The sequence below is a fragment of the Gavialis gangeticus genome, unplaced genomic scaffold (assembly GCF_001723915.1).
Source record: "Gavialis gangeticus isolate Ggan-Ray unplaced genomic scaffold, GavGan_comp1, whole genome shotgun sequence".
NCBI classification, from domain to species: Eukaryota; Metazoa; Chordata; order Crocodylia; family Gavialidae; genus Gavialis; species Gavialis gangeticus.
This window is the reverse complement of record NW_017729032.1, coordinates 127,664,021-127,681,265: the sequence shown is the minus strand read 5'-3', so window position 1 is coordinate 127,681,265 and position 17,245 is coordinate 127,664,021. Positions and strand designations below refer to the sequence as shown.

The 17,245-nt window shown below is 42.8% G+C and overlaps 1 protein-coding gene across 3 annotated transcripts in view; it reads left to right on the top strand.

Annotated features, from left to right (window-relative positions):
* The window catches only part of NALCN (sodium leak channel, non-selective), a 564,495-nt gene that overhangs the window by 320,517 nt on the left and 226,733 nt on the right, over nt 1-17,245 (top strand). For all 3 annotated transcript variants that reach the window (XM_019524286.1, XM_019524284.1, XM_019524285.1), the window contains 2 exons: nt 7,754-7,891; nt 11,805-11,879. In XM_019524286.1, coding sequence (XP_019379831.1) covers nt 7,754-7,891; nt 11,805-11,879 — 213 coding nt within the window. The remainder of the gene's footprint in view (nt 1-7,753; nt 7,892-11,804; nt 11,880-17,245) is intronic.

Sequence of the window (17,245 nt, the reverse complement as noted above, 5' to 3'; positions counted from 1 at the left end):
AAACAGTAGGCATAAGTTGCTGGAGATGGTTTCTGCCACTTTCTAGATGCTGAGGAATGGTACATTTATAAAAATGATGGCACTACAAGCTAAATTTTAAGCCTGTGCACTAACATGCCTTAAACATTGGAACAGCAGACTAAAAATAAAATCAGTTCTAAACCATAAATACTATACAGGGAAGCACAGTATGGGTTTTGGAACAAGTAGACCTCCTCCTTTCACTAATGCCTATAAATTGCATGTTTTTACATGGTTACCTGACAACAGTCAAGAGGCACAAGCTCAATGTTGCTATGGCTACAAATTTTGCTATTCTTTTGACCATTGCAACTTTTCAGATGGACTGACTTTAATACTGAGTGAAAAAATGTAGATACATATTTTATAGGTTTTAACAGACCCATCAGCCTTGTAATTTTAGAAACCATCATCCAAGATGAATTAAATAGCAAAGCAAAAACAGTTTCTTGTATAGATTTACTGTGGCAAAGTCTGTCTTTGTTTATACCCCATACAGTACAACTGGTTATATCGTTAGCATTACCTGGTATTTAAGTCAGCTCATGGTTTGGTCTGCTATTTCAAAAACAGTTAAAAATCTAGAGCTCCCCTAATGGTAGTGAAGACATGTACCTTTTGCTTCAGTACAGGTGTCCAGAGCTTTTTTTAAGCTACCTAAAGCAATGCTTCATCTGGCCGATTAAGAGACTGTCTCAGGTGCAACAACATCCAGCAGCTGTAGTGGGAGAATCCCTCCCCCACTGATCAAATGTTCCATTTGAACAACATCATCTGTAACAACCTGAACAAAGCAAACTCCACTGAAAAACACACCTCTCTTAAAGTGTTTTGTTTCTTTCTATCACGTTATGACCTTGATTTTGGTTTAAGGACAACAACATCAGAACACTAGTAATTCTGTATATGTGTCTTCTCTAACATCCTCTTCTAAGCCCTAAGGGAAACAAAAGGAGGAAGTTAGATCTAGATCAGGTGTGACCAACCTATGGCACATATGCCACAAGTGGCCCAGGCAACCTCTATGTGTGGCACATCACAGGTTGTGGAGAAGACAGGCAGCAGAACAGCTGATAAGGCAGAGAGCAAAAAGCAGAGCAGCAGATCGGGCAGCATACAGGAATCAGAGTGGCACTTAGATAGGGTGTGGCGTTAACTTGTGACTCACCTGCCAAAAAGGTTGGGCCCACTGGTATAGATAAGAGAAAAGCAGGAGATGTTCAAGGAACATTAGGCACCTCGTAGAGTACTCAGAAGTTTAAAGATGCAATACACAATAAAAAGGGTACCATGGTCACTTCACAAGAGGAAGATATGCAGGGCCAGAAGGATACAGCTTTCAAGGCAGCATGCCACTGTGGCTCAATGAGCTGGGCACACATCTGGAATGCAGGCTGCCCTGGTTTCTGCCTCCCATTCCTACTGCCCTCAATTCACATAACATAAAATAGTCATTGGACAAAATATATAGATAGCAGTGGATATAAGGACAGGAATAGGGGCTGAATCCAGGATGCCCTCCCTTTTAGAGCTATAGCAGGCCCTCTCTTGGCTGCCCATTGCAAAAGAAAGGGTTAGGGACAGTTCTTAGCTTTCCTAGGCCCTATCCTGATAGGGCATTATCCTGGGAAGGAGAAGGTGCGCGTGCAAACTCTCTCTAGCTGAGGTAGCTCTAGAACCTGTGTCTCCTATTTTCTGGGCACATGTCCTAATCACTAGGCTATTAGACTAAAAGGCAGGAGAACTGCCCTTTTTCACCAAAAAGTTGCTCATTGCGAGTTTTCTGCATTTTGCCAGGTGTAATAGGATCACAACAGAGCATTTTGAAAGGCAACTTGGCCAGAGTGGATCCCTTCTGATCATGCTCAAACCAGTTGAGTGGCACATTTGAGAATAGGACCTAAAAAACCCATAAGTGTCCCCTGGTGCCACTTGCACACTTAATTTGAGCCTCATAAATGCTACATACACATCTAAAGGAGGAGTTAAGTTTGGGCATAAACTTCTCTAGAATCTTCAGGAGAAATATTGGCTGCTCCTACAAAACAAATACTAAGGAAAAGAGGACTTTTATTTAAAATGAGTCAAAATTGAGATCCTGACCCCACTGAAATCTTCTTGACTTCAGTGGAATTAGAATAACATTCCTGGAGCTGAGGCAGGACTCCAAGCAACAATGTGATTCATGCAGTACAAATTGGGGCTGCATTAGAAGCTTTCAAGAAGAGGCTAGATAAGCATTTTGTAGGAATGGCTTAGAACTAGTGTATCCTGCATCAGTGCAAGGGTTGGAATTAGTGAATCATGTGTTTTCATTTAATCTTATGACTGTGTATGCACATGCAGGCACAAAGAGGCTTGTGGCACCACAAACTGCATGTGTGGAACATTAAAATATGCCCTACTCTGCAAATTTGTAGTGCAGCTACAAAAATTACTACTGGTATTTCCCAGTAACAAAACACAAAAAAAAAAAAAAACAGGAAAAAGGGGACACAGAACATGAGAAATAACATGGGCCGGAATAAATAGAGGCTTGGTCCTTCAGTGAGATACTCTGGCCATACTGTAACACTGCCCTTGCCCAGCTCCTGCCAGCATATAGGAGCAGTCGGGGCCTATGGAGCAGTAGAAATGTGGCTGCCAGGAGGAGCTGGGCAAGGGCAGTTTGCCCACAGCAGGACAGCGTGTCATGGAACAAAGCACATGTACAAGTGGGGTGTGCTGCACCACAAAATAGCAACACGAACAGAGATGACCTGAGCAGGGTGCGGGGCCCAGGACAAAGTAGCCCATGCGGGGCCCTACCCCCACTCCAATCCCATGGGACCCAGACCCAAAGAAGCTGCTGCCACCAGCAGCAGCAGCAGCAGCAGCGGGGGGGGGGAAGGGGAGGGGTATCAAGCAGCTGGACATGGAGCTGCTGCTCTGCACCACTGCTGCTCCACTCAGCTCCACGGGGCCCCCCAAAGCACAGGCCCGGGGCGGTCACCCCGATTCCTCCCCCTGACTAGGAACAGCCCTGGGCACAAATTTACACTGCTGCAAGCGCACACCCCTGCTCATTTGAACATGGCTGATGAGTTTATGAAGAAGTCTCTCCAGGCTGGCAGCAGGCTCAAGGGGGTAAGCCCTGGGCTCCAGGTTATGGAGAGGAGCAGACTGGGGCACAAAACAGGAGGCAGCCCCTACACTGTATCATCCTCATGTACCAGCCAGCCCTGGTCACTGCATTGAGATGGCTTAAATTAGTCCACCATAGAATAGCACTTGTCCCAGACTGTACTATCCTACAATGAAGTTAATGAATTTACTGCACCATAATATGGGTACACGTGCAGATGGTGATGTTTTACTACGGAGCTAATTAGTCATATCTTCAGTAAAGCACATGTGTAGGTGCACCCAATGTGTAAATAAAGCAAAAAAGAAGTGCAAAGGAGGGGCAGAAGCTTTATACACAGTAGGCTGCAAGTTATGCTCAAGTCACTCACAGAAGTTATCCCATAGATTTCAATGGGACTGCTTCTGAATAAGGCCATTGGGATTTTCCCATTATTTTAAATGAAACATCTCTCTAAGTGAGTACTTTGTAAGTAAACCCTAGATTATTTTTAAAACCATGATTCTAGCCCCTTGTGTTATAATCTTCTGTGGGAAATTACCAATTACATGTACAGAATTCTTACTTTTGCTAGCATATTTTCAGTGACCATATCCCTGATCTTCCACTTTATAAAAAAAAACATAGTTTGCCTTCCATCACCAAAACAGCTAATTAAGTAATAGAGCATGAATACCCAAAGAAATTGTCAGTCTTCTGTAACATGAATTAATTCAGAAGTCCTACATTTGCATAAATCTCTAAGTCTCATTTTCACAGCTGTTCATTCTGTCAGCTAAATAGTTGTATTTCAAATTCATTTTAACATTAACGGTGGGAAATGTACCTTTCAACTAAAAATATCTTGCTCTGAAAGAAAGAATGTTGGGTGCAGAACACAAAATCATTGTGCACTGGCTTATTTTTTCTTAAAACTAATATTTTCCAGTATAAGTGTGGTGGGGCTGTCTGTGGCAGGGCAGTCTCCAGGCAATGCTACACATGTGCCACTCCAGTGGGGCATTGGAAAGCCTCAGCCCCCACTGCCTTGTGGGTACCCTGTGGAGGGGAAAGGCTAGGGGGGCACACCCCGACAGAAAAAGCATACGGCCCAGGTCTATGGAGGGGGGCCCAAGGTCTACTGAAGGGGATCAGAGGCCCAAGATAAGAGTGGGCCGAGAGAGGGGCCAGGCCAAGGTTCTCAGTGTAGAGCCTGTGGCCAGTTGTAAGTGCAGATGGTTTGAAGGGCTGTGTAGAGAAGGGCCTTAGCAGAGAATTAAAATATAATTCCTTTCTTTCTTTAAGAAAAACTATAAGATTCTAAAATGATTAATATATCATTGAAAATGGCTGAAATGTTTCATCAATTGTAAGATATATAGTCACATACAGAGAGATATTTAGGAGATTAAAGTAGTCTGATTAATTTTAATATAGTGTTTTCCACCTTTTGTTTCAGTAAGAGCAGCTTAGATAAAGCTACGGGGGAAGAGTGGCACTGGGCAAGGCCACCTCGCACCATTAGTTGTTTCATAGATACTGAACGGTTCATACACTATATTCATATCAGTAACAGTTGCACTTGGGTTGAGGCTGCCATCTTGGGACTCCAGTTGTTTCCTCATGGTGGGTTTGGTGCATGTGCTTGTACATGTATTGGGAGTCCAAGTATTCTCTGGGCCAAGTTGTCTTTCAAAATCAGACAGTGCCTTTTACATTTTCTGCTTTTTCCATAGCACCTGAAGTCTGATTTTTCTTAGCAGTTTGTTTTGACCTTGGTCAGAATCTAGTGCAGAACATGAGAGATAGTGGGAACTACAAATATAGCCTTTTATATTAACTATTCTTCAGGGCTTTGAGCAGGGTGAAATAGAATCACATTTAGTTACTTAAGGCATTTTTATGCCTAATAGATAAAATAGATCTGGCACTTAGTGGGTGCTTCTACACAAGACATTGTGCTGCACATTATACTAATCTAATGCACAGTAAAGTATCACCTTGTACACGTGCTCAGAAATTACTGTGCCGTATATTAGTCTGATGAGCTATTTTCTAGTACATGTAGAAACAGGTACTAGAAAATGGCACATTAACACATGCACCATACCATACATGTAGATGCTGGCCAGAAGCAAATTGTTCCTGGTCAGCATAGGCAGCAGGGGCCACAGGGGGCTGGGAGAGCTGTCCAAGCTTGGCGAGACACTGCCTGCCAGCCACATGGATATCGGGTCCCAATCTCCACAGGGCAAGAAGGCAGCTGCCCAGAAGCCAGGACAGCTGTCCCAGCCACATGGAGTTCAAGACAGGACCCGATCTCCGTGGGGCAGGGTGGCAGCTCCCCGCCCAGCCAGGAGAGCTCCCCCATCTTCCCACGCATCCCAATCTCCCTCTGGTTGGGATGGAGCTCCCCATCAAGCTGGGACAGCTTCTCCCCACCCTCCAGAGTTCAGGACTAAGTCCCCTTGCCCCCTGCCAACACAGGGTTAGCACATGAGAGCTTGGAGCTCCCCCTGGCTGCTACAGGGGGGCAGAGCAGGGTAGGACTGTGCTGTTCCTCTTGGGCCGAATTTACTCCTGATTGGGGCACACATGTAGATGTGCTCCGGGGCGTGCTTTAACGAGCCTGAATTTTCTGCACAGAATATTCAGGTTCATTAATTGCAGGTGTAGATGTGCCCAGTGTGTACCCTCATCCTCATGTAAACTTTCCCAGTCTGTCTAATCTGCTTTTGAAAATATCCAAGGTAGAGTTATGGGTGGAGATTCTATAATCTTTCAGTGTAGCCTGACCACTTCTGTAGTGAGAAAGTTCTTTATAATATGCAACCTAGATGTCCCTTGTTATTATTTAAGACCATTGCTCCTTGTCTGTCACCTACAGCCACTGAGAACTTATCACTATCCTCTTTATAACTGCCCTTTATGTATTTGAAGACTGTTTTCTCTTCTCCAAGCCAAGTAATCCCAATTTTTCCAATGTCTTCTCACAAGTCTGTTTCCTAGACCTCTGATCTTTCTTTTTTTTTAGTTTGCTGTCCACTGAACTTCCAGTTTATGTCTTTCTTGAAATGCAGCACTGAATACTGGACACATTACTTCAGGCCAGGCCTTAGAAATGCTGAATGGAGTGGAAGAACCACTTCCTCTGATTTGGAGAAAGCAAGGCAGTGTAGCACCTGAGAGGTGGTTCAGAGAGGCATGAGCTTTCATAGATGACATCCTACTTTATCATTAAATTATATAGCTTTACTAGACATGTTTAAATGCAAGGAAACAGCATTTAAAAAAAACAGTCAACCTAAGCATGAATTGACAGGATACTAAAACGCTGGTAACAATAACTTTCCACATCCTCAAAACAGCATGTTCTTTATTTTTCATTCACAAGAGAGGACATCAAAGAGAGAAGACATGATAACTAACAAAGTTGAGACTATGTTTACAAGTTACAGGTGGTTACAGTCCCATTAAATATGAAGTTGTTTCTGTTTCAGCATGAGAAAGTATCTAATACTTATTCACAAACCTAAAATCCCTTCTTTTGCTTATCAAAATAAAAATAAAAATAAACTGGCTTTTCTGCTTTGCTAAACTTATTCTATACAATTTTAAGCTAATGGTCCTGTAACAGGGGGCCTTCTCAGGGCCGATTTACCTTTGGCCTGCCAACCTGTTCTGAGCCAATTGCCCACGTTCTCGTCCGCCATGCCTTGATGTTAATTAAATGATCTTAAAAAGCAAGAGGCTGCCCATTTCTTGCCCCGATGCCAGGGGGTGCTATCTGTAGCTCCATACTTCCCCTACACTTCAGCCCATACCTCGCAGATGGCATCCTTTGTTGTCAACATCACTGGCCCCACTCTGGGCCCCAGAGTGTTTGAACCCCACCTGGATCCCTCCATTCAGGTGACCTATTCCGCCTTCATTCTAGGCTGCATAGGTCCCTGAGCTGTTCCCCCTTATGGGTGTGGTCCCCCCGGATCTTTGGCTACACTGACCCTGGCCTCACCTCCAGGCCAGTCAGAACCCCAGGCCTTCAACTCTGGGTGTCCCTCATGGTGAGCCCCTGGCTCTTCGACCCTTCCGGTCCTGACCCCAGCATTGACCAGTTGGGGTATTTCAAGACAGGTTTATGAGTCTGTGGCCCCACTCTCTCGCTGGGGTCCACCTTCTAGACCCTACAAGGGGATAACCCACCCAGTTGTGGGAGCTGGGGTTAAGGCACCCTGACCCACCTTTCACTGGGGTGTTAAATGGCCTGACATTTCCTGGGGGCTCCCACGCCACTGAGAGCCCCACCAGGCCACCTGCTCCCAGTAGGGTGCAATTTTAGGTCATGCCCAGGACCAGGAGCCTCCTGACCATCCCCTACCCTGCCCTTACCTCCAGAGTGGTCCACAAAGCCTCACAGCCAGGTGATGTTGCTGCACCTCCAGCCAGCAGCAAAATGCCCTGTTTATATGGGTGGCCAGAGCTCTAAAATGGCCACTGCAGTTAAGCACCTGCTGGCTGCTTGGCCCCAGGTCTTGAAGTGGCAGGCACAAACAATGCCCTGCCACAGGTCCACAGAGTAATATAATGTAATATTTACACCTGTAACATATGTGCTATTTTTTTTTCCAGGCTTTCATGTCAATGTTCCAGATCCTAACACAGGAAGGATGGGTAGATGTCATGGATCAAACTCTGAATGCAGTAGGACATATGTGGGCACCAGTAGTTGCTATTTACTTTATACTTTATCATCTTTTTGCTACATTGGTAAGTTCTGACCTGCACATTTTCATTGCTTTGTTTTAAATTGCTGAAGTACTTCCTGTGATGTGTATTTTAATCAGCTTGCTAAATCTTATGTTCATTCTCAAATTCTTATTGATGGCACTGGGATTAATTCTTTGTGTGATGAAATCTAGCCTTTGGCTTCATGACCTGTGAAAGTTAACCTTTGCTCTCTGGTGTGGGGTTTTCCATGCCAAAGACTCAATCCTAACAGAAATACTGTAATTGTTAACTACCAGGAGTCCTCAAAGTTCAGGTGATCAGAGGGTGCAACACAAGCTTGTGCATATCATGTAGAGATGCTTTCTTCAGTGTCATTGTATTTTCTTTGTAGCTCTAATTAAACTGAAGACAAATATAAAGCCTCAGGGTACAAACTGTTAATTAGAATTCAGTATAATGCTTTTCTGTTGTATGTTGCAGAAACAAACATAAGGGAAATATATGATGCAACATATCAGATAACAAAGCTACAACAATTAATAAAGCAAGTCCTGTATCTGTATGGAAATATGGATTAGAGCTGAAAAAGACACCTTTCCTTGTATGTATTTTAAATGACCAAGGTTACATCTTTCTACATCAAAAGCAGAATGGAAAGGAGTTCTGCAGAAATAGTAAAACAGTTAGGGCCTTGGGAGTGGTTACAGAAGACACCCTAATTCCACTAGTTTTTGCTTCTGTTTATCACATATTTGCACTACCAGCATACCACTTGGGTATATTTATTCATACTTCCCATTTCTTCATTCCCTTTGTGGCCCTTTCCCTTCCCCTTGTCTAATGTATAGACTGCATGATTTGACTTACTGTGTTTCCCTACATCCTATAAATACATTTGATTCCCAGAGCAGCTTTTATTTATATACACACACATACACAGATAGATAGATAACACTGTTGTTAAGCTGACTAGGAGAGTTTGATGCATCTCAGACTCCCCTTTCCCTGATAGGGCGATAGATATTCTTTCCCCAGTGTCAGTCTTTCCTCATCTAATAGTGCCTTTTCAAAAGAGTCAGCCAGGATTGTTTAGATTTAGCCATTTTGCCCAAAGAAAAGATGTCTCCCAGGGTGTCTTTGCCTCATCTCCAGCCCTCTTTTGGGAAATCTGCTATTCAAGAGCCAAGCCCTTGTTTTCTCCCATAGATTTGTTCGTGGTCCTTTCTCCTCCCACTAGAGTTTCCTATAGTGCATCTATAGACAGCATCATCACACAAGGGCCCTGCAATTAATAAAGTACACAGAAGAAATGACAGGCAGTGGTGCTTCACTTCTCAGGTTTTCCTCAGGCTATGGATGCAAAAATCATAAAAAACAAATGGTATTTTAAAAGAAAATGACAAGGCAGAAAATATGATGAAAAATACTTGTGATCAGTGATGGAATGTGGAAAAGGTCAGGTTTATCCTGAAAACAGCAAAGAGATCTAAGAATAAACAGCAATAAGCAAATAAAAGAAAGAAATCAAATGAAGAAATAAATGATAACTTTCACCAGCCAGAACAAGGGGGAGTGTTAGAACTAAGAGGTGATAATTGCATGCACTTGGCAAAGGAGACTGTATGAAGTTGGAAAGAAATTAATAGGTTTTGCATTAAAAGCTGAAGAAAAATTGAAGCTTGAAAAACAGAAACTGTGCTGGAAGTGAAGACTGTTATTAATCCAGATGGGAATGAAAGCAGTTAAACAATAAATTTGGGTTTAACTGTTCTTTTGTGATAAGGTCTCTAAGGTTCATGGTGAAGTGAAAAGAGAGTTAATGGACATCTTGATTTTTTGACTTATTACATATAGAAATATGAAAGAATAAAGTTCTGAACTGTGATCTAGTGCATTTCTCCTAGTGTAAATTGGTACTGTACTATTATGGTCAGGGCTGAAGAAGAAAAATACCATATTGGAACATTCTGACAGGATGACAGAAAAAAAATCTTACTCACAGTTGGTAATGATTAAAGTACTTCATGCCAGTGATGATGCATTGTATCCGATTTCTGTCTTTCCTTACCATTTTAAAAGGCCACTTTAACATTTCACTGTGATCTCTGCACTAAAATCTGTTATAAAGTACTGTTTAATTATTTGGCATATTTAACATGCTTTTCATAGCAGCTGCAGAAAAATCTGTTAAATACTGATAGAGTAAATTTGTGTCCAGCCATTCCTCCTTCTAAACATTTAAGAAATTGTTTAGACAATATGATAAGGAATTTAAAGTTCATATCCCTGTGCATAGGCATATTTATTTTATTTACTTATTTTTCAGAAGTGCCTTTGTCACATAAATCTAAGTTCCATTTGGAAGAGCTGTGTCACTGAAAGTCAGTGAAATTAAGGTTCCTGGATGCTTGTTACTTTTGAAAATGGGATGTAGGTTGATAACAGAAAAGGCCAGATTTACAAAGATATTTAGGTGCATGGGGAGGCAAAAAGGCTCTTAAGTGCCCAAGTCACTTTTGCAAGATCTTTCATACTGTTCTCAAGGAAGAATAATAGAGTTTCCCCCTGGCAGTTTCATGGCGTATTCACTGTGGAGGGAAGAAGCTTCATGGTATAGTCTCACCCCTAATAATGGAAATGCTTATTGTGCAGTAGTGCAGTTTGGGGCAGGGTGAACAGGACAGCTGCTATAGGCACTGACTTGGAAGGGCAAAAAAAGCAGCTGCAACCAGAAGTTGCTATTGCCCTGGTGCCTGGCTGGGCACATCTACACATGACACTACATTGCCATAGCAATGTGCTACAGTGACATAGCACTGGTGGTCACAAACCGTGATGCCACAGCTATGTTGCTGTAGTGATGCGCTCTCTCCTTATAGCGCACTGCTACAGCAATGTAGTAGCTAAAAATAACTGTGTGGCCAGCACGGTACAGTATGGGCTGTTACTGTGCCGTCATTTAGGACTTCCTTTTGGATGTACCCACTATGTGCCTATGCAGTTGCTTATGGCTGTGCTTAACACCTATGAGCAGTCCCTTTAAAATCACTGCAGTTAACTGTAAAGTTAAGTACATACACATTTACAGGACTGGTGTTTTCCTGATGTAGGGAAATTTGTTGAATTGTCTATGTTCAATTCCCCCATACACTGGTCACCCTGTACTTATCTCCTAATTCAGTTAGCATCAGTCATATTTTGGGCTCCAATGGCCCATTGTTAACACACATGCCAGTCAACACAATGCATAGTGAACTACTGAAACTGCATAATATTTATGTTGTAGGTTCATGAGATTCTTTCTACTAAAGGTTTATGTAAATGGGGAATTACTACTTAGTAAGCTAAGGTGCAAATTTATTGTTCACTAATTATGGCACACTAACACTCCATATGGACACTTTTAGCACAGTAAGTTTTGTCACCATTATTCCAAAAGATATACATCTCATCTAAGGAGTATGGTCCTTTTCTACCCAGTGAAATGCATCTCTCTCCTATTCATGCAATACTCAGCCTTGAGTAGGTGCACGTAGGACTCCCAACCGTTTCAATGGGCAGCTTTATGCATATTTATCATGTTAGGATCCAGGTCATTGGTTTCCTAGGTGAGTGCCTATGCCTCTCATCTATTGAGTGGGTCCCCTTTTTCCTCCTTTTCTATTTTGTTGCCGGTATGTGTGTCCAGGTACATGTGTCATCTACAGAGCAGGGTTACAGGTCCAGGAAGAGATTTCCTACTGGCACATAGGTGCCAAAAATGCCATGTGGGTGACTGAGACAACTGAAAAGAAATAGAATATACCCATTGAGTAAAATCCTGGCCCTACTGATGTCAATGGCAAAACTCCCATTTATTTCAGTAATCAAGATTTTACTCAAAGTACTTAATTGTGCTCTTTAAGAAAAGTAAGACAAATTAAAAAAAACAAACCTTTGAATTGTTTTTCAGATTCTGCTCAGCTTGTTTGTTGCTGTTATTCTGGACAACCTGGAACTTGATGAAGATCTGAAAAAGCTTAAACAAGTAAGAATGTTTATATCTTGCTGGAAATATTTGCAATGAGACATAAAACACCATGAACATTGTGCATTATATGTTTAATAGACAATAGAATGTATGTTAGAACATAGGAATGTTTTAAGTAGTACATAGAAAGCTATGAGGAGGCTTCTGAAGTGGCACGGATAGTAAAAGTCTTTTTGAACTGTCCAGCCAAATATAGCGAACACCATTTAAAAAGTCTTGATGGATTATCAAGGATTTATTTATTGAGAACTAACAAGTTTCTTGGTCTGTTTTACAAAGTTTACAATAAAGCCTAAATAGTTCTAGCATTGTGTTTGCACAATTCTCTTCTGCCATTTGGATCCTCAGGAGAGTTTGAGCCACTAGATTTTGAGTGCCATGCTACCAGAATTTTATCACCCGAGCTAAAAGAGTGTATTCCAGTAGCCAATAGCTAAAGTAACACTTTATAAGTAATAGCATCTCAGAAGCTCTGGTCTAGCAGACAAGTGATTACATAAGGATGTAGCACACTGTTATCCATTGTGTTACATAAATAGAAAGATGTGATGCAAAATACCTAAATATGTCCATAGTCTTCAGCTATATGTGAATTTACCCATTTTGTGAACACAGTTATATATTTAGACCATAAAACTTGAGATAATTTTTGTAATATCCATTTGTGTCTTCATTGTGCCTGTTATCACTGATCTTTTTGTTCAGCTCTCCCTTTAAATTATCCACTTCATTCTTTTAGCCAGATGCTTATTATGATCAAGTGCTTAATCCTGCTGCTGTTGACATTAATGACAAGCTCTTGACACAGAATCAAGGCTGAAATGGAAAACTGTTTATTAATGGCTTATTGTTTAACATCTGAAATACTGAAAAAATATCGTTCATAAAAAATAAGTATGGAAATATCCTCTTTCACATGTTGAAAAACACCCTCGCCTGTGATGAGCCCCTGGCCCCAGATGCAGGCTGGGTGCACCCTTGAGGCACACTTCCAGGTAAGGCACCTTTGGGTGCCTTTCTGCCCCAAACCCCTCTCTTCTATCTCCTGCTTGATCACTGAGAATCAGCTAAGGTTCTCTGCAGGGCCAACCCCTTGGCCTGTGATGCCTCAGCTCTACCTGTCTTGCTCATCTGTTGTTCTGATGAGAGGGAATTCAGCCAGCTAGAAAGATCACACCCTTGTCTAGTCATGTGCTTAGAAGAGATGGATTCCATTTTCCATGGCAATGGGAAAGTTTTAATTGGTCAGATATCCTAGAAATCTGTATCCCCGAATGCAATCCCCGATTCTGATCCTCCCATCAAGGCTTCAAAGTTCCCTTGCCAGCTTGCTTTTCTCAGTCAGGCTTAGCCAACAGACCTCAGCCCCATTGCGCCCAGGGAGACTGAAAACCAAGCCATGCTCTCTCTCTTGGCAGGCATGAGTGAGTACTGTTGCTTGTCTGGCTGTTAACATACAGTATCCCTTCATACTATGCCTGTAATTTTTTGTCCTTTCAGGGTACATGTTTACCAAACTACCAGCTTTTCAGATGTGTGTATTGGTTAATCCAATACAGAGGTGCCACGTACGTTGGGGCTCAAGAACCCTGACCCCCCTTGGGAAGAGCACTGTCACCTGAAATCCATAAGACTTTCCACATGTCCATTATCTTAGCAAAAATGAAAGTTGGCACCTATGATCCAATATACTGTCTCCCCCATAACAGTTTGACTAGCAGGGTGTCAAGCATCTGGCCCTTTTTAAAATATAAATTTATCATTGTCTGGCAAGATCCTGGCTTCTTGTGCTTCAGAGCAGGACCTTATGGGGACCAGTAAACAACCCAAGTAAAATGCTGATTCTCAGAACTGTCTTTTCTAAGTGTGAACAGTTGAGGGGTGCCCAAGTTAATCACCAGGGATCTGGGTTTTCCATTTCCCACGGAAAAAAATGGGGGAAAAAAATGTAGATTGTCCCCTTTAGCTGAGAAAAACATGGATTTTTTTCGTTTTAAACAGAGAAACACGTGGATTTTGCTCTTTTGCAAAGAGCTCTTTACAGGTTGGCATAGCTGCAGCCTGCAAGGAGTTAGGGGGAGTGTAAGTAAGATGGTCAGGCAGGGGGTGCCATGTGCATGTATACACACATGGCTGTCAGGCAGCCTGGAAAGCAGCTCCTGCAAGGGGGGCTCAGGGAGCAAGCAAGGGATGGGGCCTGGTGGGCTCTGCCCACCACCATGGTTCCCACCCTCCTTCTCCAGCCTCCCCTCCCCTGCCCACCTCCTACTTACCGGCATGGAGTCCAGGTCCAGCTCCCTGCAGCAGGAAGTGGGGACTGCCCAAATCTCCGAAGCTCTCCGAATCTTTTCCGAATCGGTTCGGAGAGCTTCGAATCAGGGCACTGAACAAGAGACAGCTGTGTAAGTAGTGCCTGTGGCAGAGCTGCAGGACCTAATGAAAAACCCCTGGGCCCAGTTACGGGGTTACAGAGCAGATAGTCAGAAGGGGGTATATTGCAGGGCTCCACAAGCCTGGGTCCTGAAGGAATCCCAGAATGTGAAGGGTGGCCTTGTAAGTGGGCTCAGAGACAGCTAGCACTGGTGGGCTGGTGCCAGCTAGTAGAGAAGAAACCCAAAAAGGAGGGTTTAGAGGAGAAACCCAAAAATGGAAGGTTTGGAGGCTACAGAGAGATGCCTCAGGGGCACTCTGCACTTTGAGTCCTGCAAGGGTCAAGAACCTGAGGGGCTAAAGTCAGTGATGGAGCAGCCCTGCAAGGGTCAAGGGCCTAGTGGACTAGAGCCAGTATAGTGCAAGAAGACATGGCAAATAAACTTAGAGTAAGACCCGTGAGGCATGGATGTGGCTATGGGGGAGCCTGGAGGCAATGATTATGGTCGGGGAGGCACGGAGTGCTCTAGTTATGAGGACTCACATGATAAGGGGGCAAGAGAGGGGCCTGCCCTGAATAACTTTGCTGAGGGTGAACAGCCTAGAGGACTGCTTTGGGGGCTTGCCCTGTGAACTGTTTTGAGGCAGAGGCACACCCTGGATAACTGTGCTGAAGGTGAAGAATTCCTGAAGACTGTGTTAAAAAGGAAATGTCCTAGAGAAACAGTGCCCTGAAGAAGCTGTTCTGCAGGCAGAGAAGCCTGGAGAGACGATGCCAAGAGGGAAAGCACCTAAAGGGACTACTCTAGCTCCCTAAGACAGCTTCCCAAATCCATCATACCATTTAATACCAAAGGTATGGTAGATGGGAAACAGGAAAGGCTATGAAGGCTAGAGAGCACAGTAGGTGGATCTCACTATTGCGGTTGTCAGTCTGAGATTGGAGCCCCAAGCCTGCTACATGTAGGAAATGGGGTTCAAATCCCTTCAGGATGACAGGATCTAAAACTATAGTCTTCTAATTACTGTACTAGGTTCTTGAGCAAGGGGTGACCACCACTGCCCTCTTTTTTTAGCTTAAATTAGTGCTGTTGATCCAAACTGGAACTTCTGTGAGCCTACACAATGGATTGCATCCTTTTGCAGAGATAGTTGCTGCTCTAGCACCAAACTGCACTGTGAGGGATGTTAAGACATGGCCCAGGTGCCTGAGTGATCAAAATGTAATACTGCTACTTCTGAGTATGTGCTGAAAACAGATGGAGGCACCTAGAAATAATCAAGATGGAAATTGAAGTGCCTAATATGACTTCTGTCTGCTGGGTGAACTTGAACCATTTTTGGTTTCTAAAATTTACCCAAGTTCAGTTTAGGCTCATCCAAGACTAAACTAGAACACCAGTTTGCCTTACCCTATACTGGCTCCATAAGGTGGTTTTAAAAACATTAATTGTCATCACAACGTGCTTGTGATTTTAATGTTTTTCTTTATGTTTATAACCAATAACATTCTCTTTGGACTGTTGCTAAGTATTGCTTAAATTATTCCATTCCTATATTTTACTTAATGTTAAATTACTAGTGTAATTTAACATTATAGCTAGTATTTTTTTGTTTAAGAGAATATATACAGTGAAAGTAGTTAAAAATGTGTTGTGGAAATGAGTGATTGTACAACCAATTAAGTGACTCAAAGAGAAAAGGCTGCCCTTGAGCCAGGGATGCCATCACATTTACCTCAGTGCTGATAGCGGCTGTGCACTATTATACTAAATTATTGTTTTTCTTAATCACCAAAGATAAAGCAGAAAGAGCTTTTAATTCAGTGGCATTTTGACTTCTGCATTATAAACCAACCACAGGAAGAAGAAAAAGATTGTGGGGTAATTGTGGCTTTTTAATCATGACCATTTCAGTAATGCAAATACTTTTTGTATCACTGCAGGTGAATTTCTTTCTTCCTTCCTGTAATCAAAGGTTGAATGGGATGTAAAGAGATGAATCAAAAAACCTGACAAACTAATATATAAACATAGTGATTCCTTAGAAATGTCCTGTTTATATTGGTTAACTGCATCATTCTGTTAAAGAAAAATCAACAACCGAAAAACCCCGAATTTTTTTTCATTGCCAAAGCTTGTTTTTCATTTTGTTTATAATAGCTGTAAAGATGGTGGTAGAGGGCATTTTTCTGACAATTAACGATTCTGAGAGAGGCACTTCTAAACCAGAGATCTCTTTTAAACCAGAGATTACTCCTGGCTATTCGTTCTTTCTAGGAAATGCCCTGCATCTCACTTGTTTTCTTTGGTATATTTCTTTCTTTCAGATGTGCATGGCAGGATGCCAGATTTTTGGGATCTGGGATCAAATTTGTCAAACTTCTTTGTGCATCTGCTAGTACAGGTAGCTGGATCCTGGGCTCCCTGGGATCTTTAAAAGGTGTGTGGGAAGCACAGCAGTGAGGACTGATCTGCAATGCCACACTTCCCACTTTCATCTTGCCAGCACACAAAGATCAGGGGCCCAGTCCCCAGGCCAGGGCTCCCCAGACACCCAAAACAAAGAGCACCACAGGAAGTGCAGCATCAGAGACAGGTCCCTGATGCTGTGCTTCCCACAACTCTCAACTGTCTTGCCAGCACTCAGGGTTCAAAACCCATTCCCCAATCCCAGACTCCCTGTGTCCTGGCACATTCCAAGGGCACACATGCAGCTGGGCTACACACAGACCTTTTAAATGTCCCAGCATGCAGAGAGCCAAGAATCAGGGAGTTCCTCCCCATATGCTGGCATGTTCAGAGGATATGGGTAGGGACCTACCTAAAAAAAAAAAAAAATCACAGAAGTTCATGGCGCAGCGGCTTTTTTAATATCACTCTTTTTGCCACGTGCCACCTTGTCACTGAGTGGCTGAGACAATTAATGCCATGGTTTTTGCCTCTCAGCCACTTCATATGCAGTCGTTGGTTAATCTGAAGTCTCACCCTTAT